The following is a 13,416-nucleotide window of genomic DNA, read 5'->3' as shown; positions in this document are numbered from 1 at the left end:
GTTTCCAGGTTGGGAACTGTTCAACAAAATGACCTTGCTTAGTTCTGGAATTTAGTCCTCTCTAGACAAGGAGCAGGCCTCCTCCCCTTGAGCTGCAATCTCTCTTTGGTATGTGCTTTCTCTGAGTGTATCTCTTCAGCTGTATTTCAGGGGGAACACAAATTTATGGCTTTTCATTTTGAAGAATTTCCTCCAGGTGCTCAAAGTTGGCCTCTGGGGTGAGTGAGCAAGTCTATAAACACAGCCGAGTCTGTGGGGAGTATGGGGTAATGAGCCATGGAATCTACCCAGGGAGACAGCCCTGATTTCCTCTTCCTGTCTGGCAGGAATGGTGTGGTGGGGCCCTGGCAGCCAGAGCCCAGATGCTCCAGTTAACATTTTGCAGTTCTCACATAAAATATTACAAATGTGAACAAAGCACATCAGGCTGGAGGCATCTAGTTTCTCTGAAACTGTATGTGCTCTGTGTAGCAACTGGAAAAGTCACAGACGTGGAGCCACAGAGGGGACACAGCACCTATAGGCAGCCACTGATAATATTGGAACACATTTTCTTCTCTCTGTATGTAAAATACCTTCTTTTAGTCATATTTTTAATATTTAAGAATTCATCTTAATTTATCTGTGATGGGCAATTGAAAAATGTTCCTATGGTGACATCTTGTTGAAACTAACTGTTTATACTGTAGGGAAAATGGACCGTGCCCGTCAACATGGAAACACTAGCTACTCTTATGTCTGAGAACACACCGTTGAAGATCTTCTGAGATAAAGCATATCAGCCCTGAGGCTAATTCTCCTTCCTCTTTTATCTCTTAAAGCTGATGAATTATTATAAGAAGTGGCCCAAGGGCCCAGAGGCACGTGAAGTTGAATAAGAGACTCTAATAGCAAGAAGGGTATGTGCTGTGCTTGTTGTGATGACGTAGGAACTAAAAATTGAATGTTTTCCCCTTTGTCTCTCTAGCTAAACGGAGAGACGGGGCGCAGTGCCCGCCCCAGTCATTCCCACCCCTTCCCCCAAGCGGGGTCTGTTGGTTACTTCCTGCTCACTTGCCTCCCCGTGGGCGGCAGTGCCTCTATCACATGGGGCACTAATTAAAGTCATGGACAGGGCTGAGCGTTAATTGGGGTTCTCGCTGAGGCGTTCTCTTCATTCCCTTTGTTCCCCAGCCTTCTTTGTTTCTTCCTGGAACAACTCCAGGCCGCCCTCCTTCCTCCTCCCTGGCTATGGAGGGGCTTGAGGAACTCGGGGGAGCACGGACAGCTTCTCCACAGGACGGCTTATTGACAGGAGGTGTGGGAGAGTCTTAGAAAGCTGCCTCTTCCAAGACAGCGGGCAGCTGCTGGAGCTCTCAGCTCCCGGGGGAGGCAGGAGTAACCCCAAAGCAGGGCTCCAGCCCTCTTCTTTTTGTCCTTTGGCTTTTGTTGTTTTAGTATGTGAAAAGTGGGAGCAGTCTTCACAAAATTACAAAGATGGTGATTTAAAAACTAAAATCTAGTGCCATTCAGTTACTTAGAGGGTAGAGGTGGGCACGATGTCTTTAAGTCAAACTAGATGAAGTTATGGGACTGCAGCCCTTGATCCTTTGTGTGCTTGGGAGTAGATTGTGATACTGGGCTTTTTACCTCTTGGAGTCTGTGATTGACATTTTAATACTGTTTTTTCATGAGCTTATTATGCTTTAGTTAGAGCAACATTTTGCTTTTCTTAAATCGTTACTAAAATGTGTTGGCAAAAGGAATTACTATTGTTGTGAGCTTTTTTGTTTCTTGATTTTTTTAAATAAGCAACCAGGGACTCTAAAATATGATGTACTAGATATTTGCTTTGTGGTTTGGGAAAGTTCATCTGTTTCCTCGTTCTACACAGCTGTAACTCTTTCTAAACTAATATTCCATCCCTCGAGGCTGAGACTGTAGCTAACCTGCCCTGCCCTATGGAGAAGAGTGGAGAGTGAGAGCTTGGCAGGCTGGTTGCAGAACATTCCAGGCCCATTTTTTCTCTCTCTCTTAATGCTGTATCAAATGAGTATATTGTTACGTGGCTCTATGACAACATTCATAAGATTTCATGGCTCATAGCATGTTTTGGTTGTGTGTGTCCTTACACAATTCGTAAAGAGTGATAATAAATTTGTTTATGAATGAAATCCATTACCACCTGAAATAAATCAGTCATATAGTTTAAACCACTAACTGCACAATATTCTTTTAAACCATTTGTTACCAGAAGGTCTTTGCTTGTCCCTCACTTCACTCTATAAATAACTCCCACAAAACATTGTCGGTTTCCTCTTTAATAAGGCAGCCTGAGTAATTTCATTTTTCATCAGGAAAGACCTGAAAGTATAAATGTGCATTGTGAAGAATACAGTTGCCAGTGTAAACCTTCAAATTAGATTAGATCTGTCAGTACTAAGCCTTCGTGTTGAACATCAGGAACCACTGTGCCCGTGAGTGAAACATGCGCATTCTTGACAGTGTTGTTAAGACTCTGAAACACAGATGAACAGAATGTTTGTGAGTGCCACGTGATTGCCTGTTTCCCACAAAATTAACTTTTTGTTCCTGTAAGTGACAGTTGTCTATTCAGAGTCATGGTAAATCCTGCATTGCTATGGGGATAACTTCCCAAACAGAAAGGTTGGGAATCAAAGACCCATTATTTTGTAACAGCACCTCATTATCCTAAGTCAGCAGTATTCTAAATACCAAGTAATTTGTTAAACACACGGAATTTTTTAAAAATAATCTTTCGTTACATAAGTGATATTAATCTTAAGTAAGGTTCTAAAGACAACAGCCATTTGACATTTTTGGGAACACAGAAGACCTCAACATCGGAAAAAGCAAAATAAATAGAGAAGCGTTCAGAAGCTTTCCTGGTTTCAGAGCATAGACTGGTGCTGCAGGGTGTCACACTGGAGGATGTCACTCACTGCCTGTGTGACAGCGCCTGGGTGGACAGTGGATTCCATCCCCGCGTGGGGCGACCTCGCCTGCAGGGCCTCCCCAGTAGTGGCTCTTGCCGCCCCCTGTAGAGCAGCCCATCATGGCGCCCTCACGGGCGGGCGGTAGCACTGGCCTCCCCGCCTCTGCTTTCAGTGAGGCCAGCCTGAGGTGCAGCGCCACAAGCCGAGCCCCGTGTTCTCCAAGTGGCAATGGGGCTCACCCACTGTTTCAAAAACACCTCTCATCCTCCGGTCCCCGCCCCAGTGCAGTGACCATGCAGATTCACATGAGGCGTGTGGGCCAAATCGAGTGAGGTGGCAGAAAGTTGTTAGAAATGGCTTTAGATTGCAGGATTTGTCTCTTTCTGCTCTCATTTTTATAGGGAAAAAAAATGGTGAGGGAAGCGTCTTTCTCTGATCCAACAAGGCTATCTTGGCTTGTCTGCTTTTTGTCCTTGCATCAAAGTTAGGAATGAATTCAAATCCCCTTCCATTGGTTGCTGGCAAGATAGTTCCTTAGGGATTTTGTTTCCTTTTGTGATAGCTCAGATTCTTGGTTGCAGACAAGGCCTGCTATTCATCCTCCACCATATATATATTTGTCCAGAGTAGAAAAGGATTACATTAAAGAGTAAGGCCTGACATAAAAACAGGATTGAAAAAGAAGACAACTTTTTTGCAACTTGGTATTTTTTATAGCTGTGATCTGAACAGTGTTTGGATGTCCACCAGGCAAACCATGGGCCCATGGCTCGCCCTGTCCCACCTTTGGAAGGAGCTCTGAGAGTGGCAGCAGGACAGATGCCTTAGCAGCCCCATGAGGAAGACGTCAGCTCGGCCTTCCATCCCTGCCAGGGGCCAGTGGACACAGGAGCCCAGAGCATCTGGGGAGGCACGGATGCTCCCCGTGGACCTTGATGTTAGCTTTGGCCTCTTGTTGCTGTGGCGGCCCTCTCAAGCTCATCCTTCCCTGGAAGCCAACAGCTGGTCATAAGCTGTCCACCCACTGCAGGTCCTCCTGCACCTGGGGTTCCTGATCCCTGTGTTCACTAGACTCTGACTGAGGTCCTTGCACCGATCAGGCCAAGCCATCCTTTCCCTCACCCTCTGTCTGTAATGATCCTTCTGCATCATTCCTTCTCTGAGGTGTTTTTAGATTTTGACTTTGGCAATACGTGAGATCCTGTTCATCTGCCTTGCCAAGCAGAGGATTATGCCATCTGCTTAATTCTTACTTAATTTCTTAATGTTTCTTTATTGCGAATTTTAGTGATGAACATAAAGACCTTTAAAGTGAAATAGTCTCCTGGCTAGAAATGCTGATGGTTAACATCCCCTTCCACGATGAGTTTGAGAGGAGTAATAATGCGAGCAATGTTGCCTTTGTCGGCATAGCTAAGTATTCCAGGGCTTATATGATGTTCTCGGTGTTTTCAGAAAGGACACTGAGAATAAATAACATTTGAACATCGGTAAGAGTCCTCAGAGCAGATTTCCATTGCATGCTGTTGGGCCATGTGCACAGGAGGAGACTTTGATGTCCAGCACTCTTGATGTTGGACGTTGATGTGACTTGGTTCAGATAAGACCAGAGCACACGCTGTATGACAGTGTGCCTGTACCCTTAGGCGTACGTTCTCGCTTTTAGTCTTAATCAGGAAATGGACAGAGCAGTTGTTTTTCACTGAGTTGGTTTTAGTTGATGCTGTTGACTGCGCTGTGTTCTGACATTCAGGGCCACCCCCCAGCGTGGCTGCTGGTAACCCCTCCCGTGTGAATGTGTGGGAGGGGGCTGCACAGGGAACAGCGAAGCGTGTTGGTCATTTACGTGCATTTTCTCAGGCAACAGAGACCATGTGTTCTTCATTATAGCTTGAGCCTGGAGATGCTGTGCTAGGCCTCTGGTTGAATCTAAGGATTATTAAAAAAAAAAAAAAAACAACTTAGGGAATTTGCCCTTTTTCTCTGTTTTGTTTTCACTTTACATTTGAAAGCAGATTCAGAATTCACTGTTTTTGCATTAAAGCCCCTCTCCCAACTAAACTGCAATACGTAAAATTTGCTTTTATAAACTTTTGTATATTTTCTTGCCACGCTCTCAGTAATTACTATTCCCCAGACTTGTGCTCAGCGCCTCTGCACAGCTTTTGGTTTTTGAAAGATCATTTCCTGTGCTGACATAACAACAGCACGACACTTGCAGCCCAGACTAAAGCCTGGGAACCTGGGAGTGTGTGAACAGGCAGAGGACTCGTTGGGCACTCAGGGTCTGTCCAAGTCTACAGTTTCTGGCCTCCTGGACCCTTACTGCTGGGGGACAAATTAAGAGTCAGTAGCTTTCACAGAAGAGGAGTGAGATGTAAGGGCAAGGGAATGTGTGAGAAAGTAGAAGACAAGAAGTCTTCAGAAATGTATTCACAAATAGAGCATAGATTTTAAATTCGGAGAAATGTCATAAAAATACTTGCTTCTATTTTCTGAACCACCAGAAGGACAACTGCATTACTGACCAGGTCAGTTTCTTCTTCGTCACTGATCATAAACTAATATCACGGTCTCTGAGGCAGTTATAATCATTACATCATAAGAAGACAAGACATCCTCCCTGGAAGAGGCATCTGGAGGACTGACTTAGAGATCATCCCACTTTTTAACGTGATCTGCAAGAGAATTTCTAGAGCACCAGTCCTTTTTTTATTGGGGGAAAAAAAGGTTTCTTGGTTCCAAAAGTGGAATTAAAATCCAATTTGAAGAGTAGAGAGATGATACCCTTTGTTCAGATATCTTGTTCTATTACAGTTATCAGTCACAAGCTACCAACTTATTTGTTCTTTGCTTCCTGAGTAATTTACAACCTGGTTTCCCTGTATACATTACTACCTCCCTGGTATGGTAGAAGAGCTTCCTGAATGAAAACTGCATTTGCTTAATTGAATTCTTGATAAGATAGCGGTTTGAGAAACTACTACTGTACAGGTACTGGACAGATGAAGCTCTACCCAGCCTGTTTTCAGATACCTTGATAGAATTATTTTCAGGCTAAAGCCTAAAGAAGCAGCTGACCCAAAGTATCCACAAATTATCTTTCTTGAGCACATAGAGCAGTAACTGCTAAACATTTCTTTTCGTCTTGCATCTAGAATTGGAAACTTAGCCCTTTGCTTTGGGAATTCGCCTCTGAGTCATGCTTATCTTGGCTGGAGTTTTAATCAAGACATCATTGCATTGTTCATTTGGCACATATTTCTGAACACAATGGACACAAAGATGGGAATAACTTTAAGACTCACTAACATCATTTGGGGGAACGTTATGGAGAACTTGAAATGTGAGACAGATGCTTACTGGAAAGTCTCCCAGTGTCAAAAGGCACACATCGTGTGCTGGCACTGCCTCATCAGACACCAGGCGGCTGTCGGCACCGGTCCCGTGTGAGTGCTCTTGGCTGACATCCTGTGAGTGAAGGATGCCTGTCACAGCAGATGCACAGAACCCTAGTCGAGCCTGTGACCCCAGCCATCCAAAGATACAGGGCTCGGAGTCCCCACTGCTCTTGCCTCCCACCCTGGGCTGGTGGATACTGGTCTTCCTGACGGATCATCACACCACCACTCCTTGTTCTATTCTTCCCAGCTGATTACACCTTTTTTATGCAAAAAAAAAAAAATGAGTATTCATATCCTTGTTAGGCTGTAATTTTACCAAAGACTCTTTCATGCCTCCCCTGCTTCCCAGCCTCCTGATTAAGCCAGGGAATCACCATCATTGTGCACATCAAGAAACTAAAGCAAAAGAAGGCCACTGACTTTCAAGATACCTGTACCCAGCAGGTCCTGGGTGGGACTTGGAACCCCAGCCCCAGGGCTTGCCTGCTGCTCATCTGTGAAGTGCCCACTGAGCAAGTACTTGACGAGTCCCTGCCTACGCCAGTCAGCTTCAACCCCGGATGCACAGTCAAGCAAAGCTACCCTCTACCCTCCTGGAACATGTGTGCTATTAAGACAGTGACGCCAAGGAAGTGCAGATTTGGGTGAGACATTTTCAAATTCGGGCTGGAGTCTTTAACTCCATTTACGAGTGTGCTTAGCCACCAGGTTACTCTAAAACACTTCCAGGCGTCTTTAGGACTTTCTGCCTTTTTGAAAATGAGAGGGTTAAATGAAACATGATCCTCCTTAGGCTGCAACTAGCAGGATATGGTTTTTTTTCCTTTTTTTTCTTAAATTTAAAAAAAAATGTGCTTTTATTAATCACAGATGTCCAGATTTACAGGCTGGGAGTAGAAGGAGATTTCTCTTCTCCCAACAGTTCTGGCGCTGTGTGTGTTCACAGGGTAAAATCCTTTCCCATGTGGGGCTGGGGTCAGCACTCTTGCTTCCCCCTTTTTCTTTAGCTTTTTTTTCTTTATTTATTTTAAGAAGAAATCTAGCATGGACTTTGTGTGAACTCTGACTTCAGCAAAGAAGCTGAAGGATTTTCCATGTGAGGATTTTCCCCCCTGAAAATCAGAAGAGAGAAATTTTCACTGATTGCTCTCTTGGGACTTGAGACAGATCACTCTTGGTTTTCTCAGTGCACATCTGAGCATCTTTTAGGCAGACAGTATCTCTTCATGCTGAATTCTACTTTGTCCTCTTAATTTGGGACATGTTATTTTTTAAATAAAATGAAGTAATTTATCTAAGTTGTTTCATTCATCCACCTTTCGGTATGTCCTGGACACCATGCCAGGCCTGTGATTGCGAACCTGACTCCCATGGTCTGGGAACTCTGGTTTCTATAAAAGCAGTGTTCCCAGGTTCCGCACCACCGGCAGCACCACCAGCAGCAAGTCCCGGCGCCTCAGCCATCCCTTATTTGTAAATGGTCCTTTCCCATTGTTCCTCCAGTCCATTGCAGCCTCATGAGGTGGGAAACCCGGAGTCCACAATGTCTGCCAGGCTCAAGTTTGAGAGGCTGCCTCAGACACAGGCCCCCTGCCGAGCACAAGGTCCTTTGTGACATCCCTATTTATTCTCCCTCTCGACCCTGAGTCAGTGGGTCCCCCCAAGCTGAAAGGAGGAAAGCACACTCCGAAACGTGTGTGGCGTGGGCTTGCGGGTCCTCTTTGCAGATAAGAAAGTTAGAGCTGGGATGGAAAGCAGTACTAAGAGTTGACTTTCTGCTGGAAAGTTTGACCTTGGGGGGAAGGCCAAAGACAAGCAACTGAGTGGAAAACAGGAAACAGATGGGTCTGCCCTGGTGGACTCTCAGGTCTCCTCAGACCGGAGCCCTCCTCTGACCCTGCGTGATGCCTCCCCCTGGTGAGTGACATTAACGCACGCCCCACCTGGGCTTTGCCTCATCAGAGAGCATCACACAGCATGCGAGAGTGAGCGTGGGGCCACCTGGGGCAGCTACGGTCTGCTCTGAATCATCCTCTGAGAAGTAAATGACTCAAACTCATGAACTAGACTAAAATCAGATCACAAAAGTGATCAGGATATACCACTAACTTGGAACATCATTCTTCAGAGTGGTCGAGTTACTTTGTCAAGTTGGTATTCTTGGACTGGGTAAAGAGAAACACAAATAGCCTGTCACAGGTTCATTTGCCCCACCCCTTTTGTCATTTATTCAGTGTGAACTTACTAAGCATCAAGGGTACGCAAGTCTGTCTGCCAGCAGCTGAGCATGTAGCTGTAAGTGGACCAGACGTGGCACCCACCCATACAAGCCTAGAATCTGTTCTTGGTCCACTTCCCATCTTGACAGTGACCCAACGAGACAGAAACCGTAATGAACTGGTAATACAGGGTTCTGACCATAGGACTCTCCTCCTGAGGATCACTCTCGAACTTGGCTAGCCTCAATTAGATCTCGAGCAGATGGGAGGAGGGGAGCACACTCCCCAGTGTCAGTGCCGGGCAGTGGACACTCGGGCTTCCGTCCCCTTAGCCATGTCCCATGACTGCCATTTGAACCTCTCCTTGGAAAGACAACTGTGTGCGACCAGCAATTTAAGATCTTCTCAAGGAAAACAAAGAACTTAAAACTGTTTTTTTGAGATTTATGCTTATTTTGTGCCCAAGTAACATTGGAGACTTTTATGTCCTCTAGGGATACCATTAGGGCATATGATCTACTCAAATTTGCAACAGTGAAGTCGGTCTAGTGGGCAAAGTCTGTTCTTCAAGTAACTAAAAAATAATAGACACTTTTGTCATTCTGTTAATGATTTTATTAAGTTTAAATAATTGTTAGACCTTTAACTTAAGATTTATGCCAGTGAAAGGCAGATACATAGACTATAACAGTCCGCTGATTTAGGCAAAAGGAATTTCTATAATGAAAAAGATAAAACAATTTATTGGTTTGTCATAATCAAAAAGCACCAAGAATTGAAACATTATTGTTACAACAGTAGAGAGAAGACGTCATTTATCTATCTACTATTATTTGGAGGCTTTGTTTTGTTTTTTTTTTTTTTTTCATTACTGATTACCAAAATGATGACTGATATATCGGGTACACTAAAAAGAATAACTGCTAATTTTAGATGAAGAAACTTTCCCCTCTACACTTTTCAGACTTCTGTAGTGGACTGGTTTTCAAAGTAAAATTTAAAAAGTAACAAAATTTCTTCCATTGTAAGGCCTGCTAGCATAGCCAGCATTTCCCTAAGTCCTGTACATTCCAGGGAGGTGAAATGACGTCATTTTGGCGACTGGTCAGGAGAGGGCTGTTGATTCCCCCTCATATAGTGACGCTCACCACTGTGCATCCATCTGAATAAGCTCCCACCTTGGGCAGCACTGTGTCCTTCCGATTAAAGGATGAACTCTTTAGTCCATAGTGGGGACAATCACTTTTGAGCTTGCTTCCCAAAAAAGCAAAGAATTCAAGCCTGTGCAGCTGAGCCCACAGAGACACTGGAAATGATGTATCTAATTTTCTTTCTGGTTTTGAACCATTTTAACAACCACCAGCCACTTTCCCAGGCAAGCTAAAATGCCCTGAGAGTTGATCCTTATAAACCCAGCTGGGTCCCACACAGCATTATTAATTGACTGCAGTTGATTCCGTCATGGTGCAGAGGCCCCCAGGACCTGCTGGGGAGTAAAGAGGTCTGCATTTCCTGCCCAATCACATGCTTTCTTCCAAGACCTCTCTCACTTCTTTATAACCCTGCAAACCCCTGGTAGACAAAGAGATTTGGTTAGAATCTCTGGTAGGCATCCTCTTTTTTACTTAGGGTTCATATGTGCTGTATTTCTCCCAAGGGCCAAGTCTGCCCAAATTCTCACTTTTAGGCTCAAAAAAATCTGTGAAGTTGATTTTCTGGGTTAGGTGGATTCTTCATTACTTCTGATGTGCAAGGACTCTGCTTATGAATGAGAAGACCCGCCTTTGACTTCGTTTTATTAAAGTGGGCCTTGGTCTTTTTCTGTCCCTCCCCCAGTTTATCTCAGGCGCAGTGGGATTCCTCCATGACGCCTCACCTATATCAGCCCATCAAGTTGTCTTCCAGCCTCCACCTGTGTCACCTTCATAGTTTGTCTTGTGCCGTCATTTGAACTTAGTGGGGTGCCTGTCAAAAAGTCACTGTCTTAAAGAGATGAGCCACGGGCCAGCTCACTCTGCAGGCTGGTGACTCCTGATGTTGCCTCTCAGTACTTAGTGCATGGTGTGTCAGGCATTGTGTGAGTCCCTGGTGTCTGCCAGGTGGCAGGGCAGACAAGGAGGCTGCCCTCGTGGAACTTACTGTCTGACCTCACCACTAGTGCCTCCAACCTGGCTCCATCAGAGACCAGCTTCAGTGCCCCTCCCTCACGGGCCTTCTGTGATTCCTCCTCCTGGTTTTGATGGGGTTTGCAACTGGCCTAGAGCACATAATAATCATGTGATCCAGAAAACACTTTGCAGCAGGGTCCCTAGATAAAGAAACTAGATGTAATTCACGTCTGTCTCGTACAAGCCCATGGCTTGGCTCTGAGTCACAGTAAACAGTTCTGAAATCCCTCATCTCCCAGGGTCAGCACAGTGAATAAAGCATCATCTGGCACGTGGGTTTTCCAGACACCATCTTTTCTCTGTCCTTCCTGTTGTTACTGTACCTAGGGTCCTGAGCTGGGTGCTGTATCCGCCTCCTTTGCCCTTCGTTCTAAATAAAGACCTAAGCAGGTGCCAGGGAAGGGGTTGGCTTCTTGGTGTTGTGCCCTCCTGCCTTTCTAGACCCTATCAAAGGAAAACAGCCTAATGTGGAAACGTTTTAATAACTGTCACTTTCAGATAAATGTTGAATATTTGTGAAAATACGTGTGCACGCACATGTACATATGCAGGGGAGAAGGTTTTCGCTCCTTAACAGATATTGATTAGTTTTGAAACAAAAGTCTGCCTTGAACAAAAATCTAGATTTTTAAGAATGAGCGATTCTGCTTCGAATACATCACCTGTTTATGGACGATCATAGCCTGCACCAGCCTGTCTTGGGTCAGGGTAAAACGGGACAGCAATTAGATGGGCATTGGCTGTCTAGGCCAGCATCTGGGGCTCTTAGTGGGAAGTGCTGTTGACTCTGCATGTAATCACAGGGTTGGCTGGGATTAGTTCTCCTGCTTTTAACTGCAGCAAGTAATGGTCTCTGGTGCCTTGGAGGTAAATACAGCTAATATAGGTGTATGTATAAAAGAATATTTTCAAAGATTAGCTTTAATACACTTTGAAGACTTCAGAAGATTTAGGAAAACAACAAACACAGTGAGTGATGGCCATGCTTACCATTCCATTTCCTGAAGTGGAGCATTTTATTCTGCATCGCTCTGCTCAGGGAGAGACCGCAAGGTGTTCACTGTGCCCGGTTTTCAAGTTGAAAAGTAATGCCTCACCTAAGTCCATGGACTTGAGTGTCTACAGTTACCCAGATTGATTACCCACATTTTGAAAGCTCATCAACCCAGAGTTGACCATTTAATTTTTGAGTTCCAAGGAGAAGCTTAACTTGGATATAATTCCTATTGAATTTTGATTAGCTGAGGGTGGTTTCTCCTCTCGCCATGCAACTTTAAGATGTGTTGCCATTTGTTAATCATTGCCAGTATTTTCCCAAATGTGTGAGATAACTTTGTGGAGGCAGGTGGTGAAGACACCCTGCCTGTGTGGTCTGGCTCTGAGCCAGGGGCCGTGGGCTGGCTCTTCAGGAAACAGACCAGCTGTTCCCTTTACCAGTCACCAACTTCATCCTGGACACAGGCCTTTTCAGATGGGTGCCGATTATCACAGAGTCTGACCAGAGCCTTGTGTGTGTGTGTGTGTGTGTGTACTTTTATTCACTGGCAATAAGTCCAGTATTGCATTTCTTTGACAGGATGAGTTTACAGTTAGTAAGTCAATTTCATAGCTAAATTTTTAAATTTTTCTTTATATATTTTTTTCTTGGATTTTGTTATCAAGAAAATAGATGAAAATCCTTTTTAAAGTCTGTCCTCCAATGGCGTGATATTTTGCACAATAGATTTTTTTTTTTTTTTTTTTTTTGTTTTTTTTATCTTTTGAACCCAAGAGCACTCTACTGCTGAGCCTCATCCTCAGCCTTTTAATTTTTTGTTTTGAAACAGTCTCACTAAGTTGCCATGGCTTGGTCTCAAACTTGAAATCCTCTTGCCTTAACCTCCCAAGTTCATGGGATTACAGGCATGTGCCACCAGGCCCTGCAATTAATGACAATTTTAATTTGTGCACTAATGATGCTTGTCTTGGGATTAGTGATTTGGCTATTTTAGAGGGGAAATGCGACCTGCAGAAAATCATCTCTAGCAAAACTCAAGTTATAAACATGAGAGAGAGTGATCAGCCCTCTAATCTTCGTTCCACCCTGGCAGTAAGCCAGCAGCCAGAGCTCCAATAGCCCACCTGAGTTCTGTGCGGCTGTGGGATAAAAGCACATTAGCAATTGGCACAGACTTCTGCCCCAAGGGACTTTGTGCCACATTCAGTAAAACAACTTCTTTTCTTTCATCCCATCAGACTCCCTCTCTGTGTCCAGTAACGATGCCAGTCCACCTGCCTCCGTAGCTTCCCTTCAGCCCCACATGATCGGGGCCCAGAGCTCTCCAGGCCCCAAGAGGCCAGGCAACACCTTGCGCAAGTGGCTTACCAGCCCGGTGCGGCGGCTGAGCAGTGGCAAGGCCGATGGGCACGTGAAGAAGCTTGCCCACAAGCACAAGAAGAGCAGGGAGGTCCGCAAGAGCACAGATGCTGGCTCGCAGAAGGACTCGGACGACAGCGCGGCCACCCCTCAGGACGAGACTGCTGAGGAGGTGGGTATGTGCAGTGGCCACAAGCTGTGGGAGCCCAAAGGCTGGAGGCTTTCTCACAGCCTCTTTTAAATTGTATCTGCTTATCTTGTGAGTGAACTCTTCGGTTTACCCAGAAGTCACCAGCATCTCAGAGCCCCACGAGTGCCTGTGTTTAGTGGACC

The 13,416-nt window shown here is 45.1% G+C and overlaps 1 protein-coding gene across 1 annotated transcript in view; it reads left to right on the top strand.

Annotated features, from left to right (window-relative positions):
- The window catches only part of TRIO (trio Rho guanine nucleotide exchange factor), a 331,715-nt gene that overhangs the window by 276,717 nt on the left and 41,582 nt on the right, over positions 1–13,416 (top strand). The window contains 1 exon segment of the mRNA XM_079145182.1: positions 12,963–13,255. Within this exon segment, the coding sequence (XP_079001308.1) occupies positions 12,963–13,255 (293 nt within the window).

The sequence above is a fragment of the Sciurus vulgaris genome, assembly GCF_902686455.1.
Source record: "Sciurus vulgaris genome assembly, chromosome: 6".
Lineage (NCBI taxonomy): Eukaryota > Metazoa > Chordata > Mammalia > Rodentia > Sciuridae > Sciurus > Sciurus vulgaris.
The sequence above is the reverse complement of the archived record's forward strand: the minus strand, read 5'-3'. Positions and strand labels throughout refer to the sequence as shown.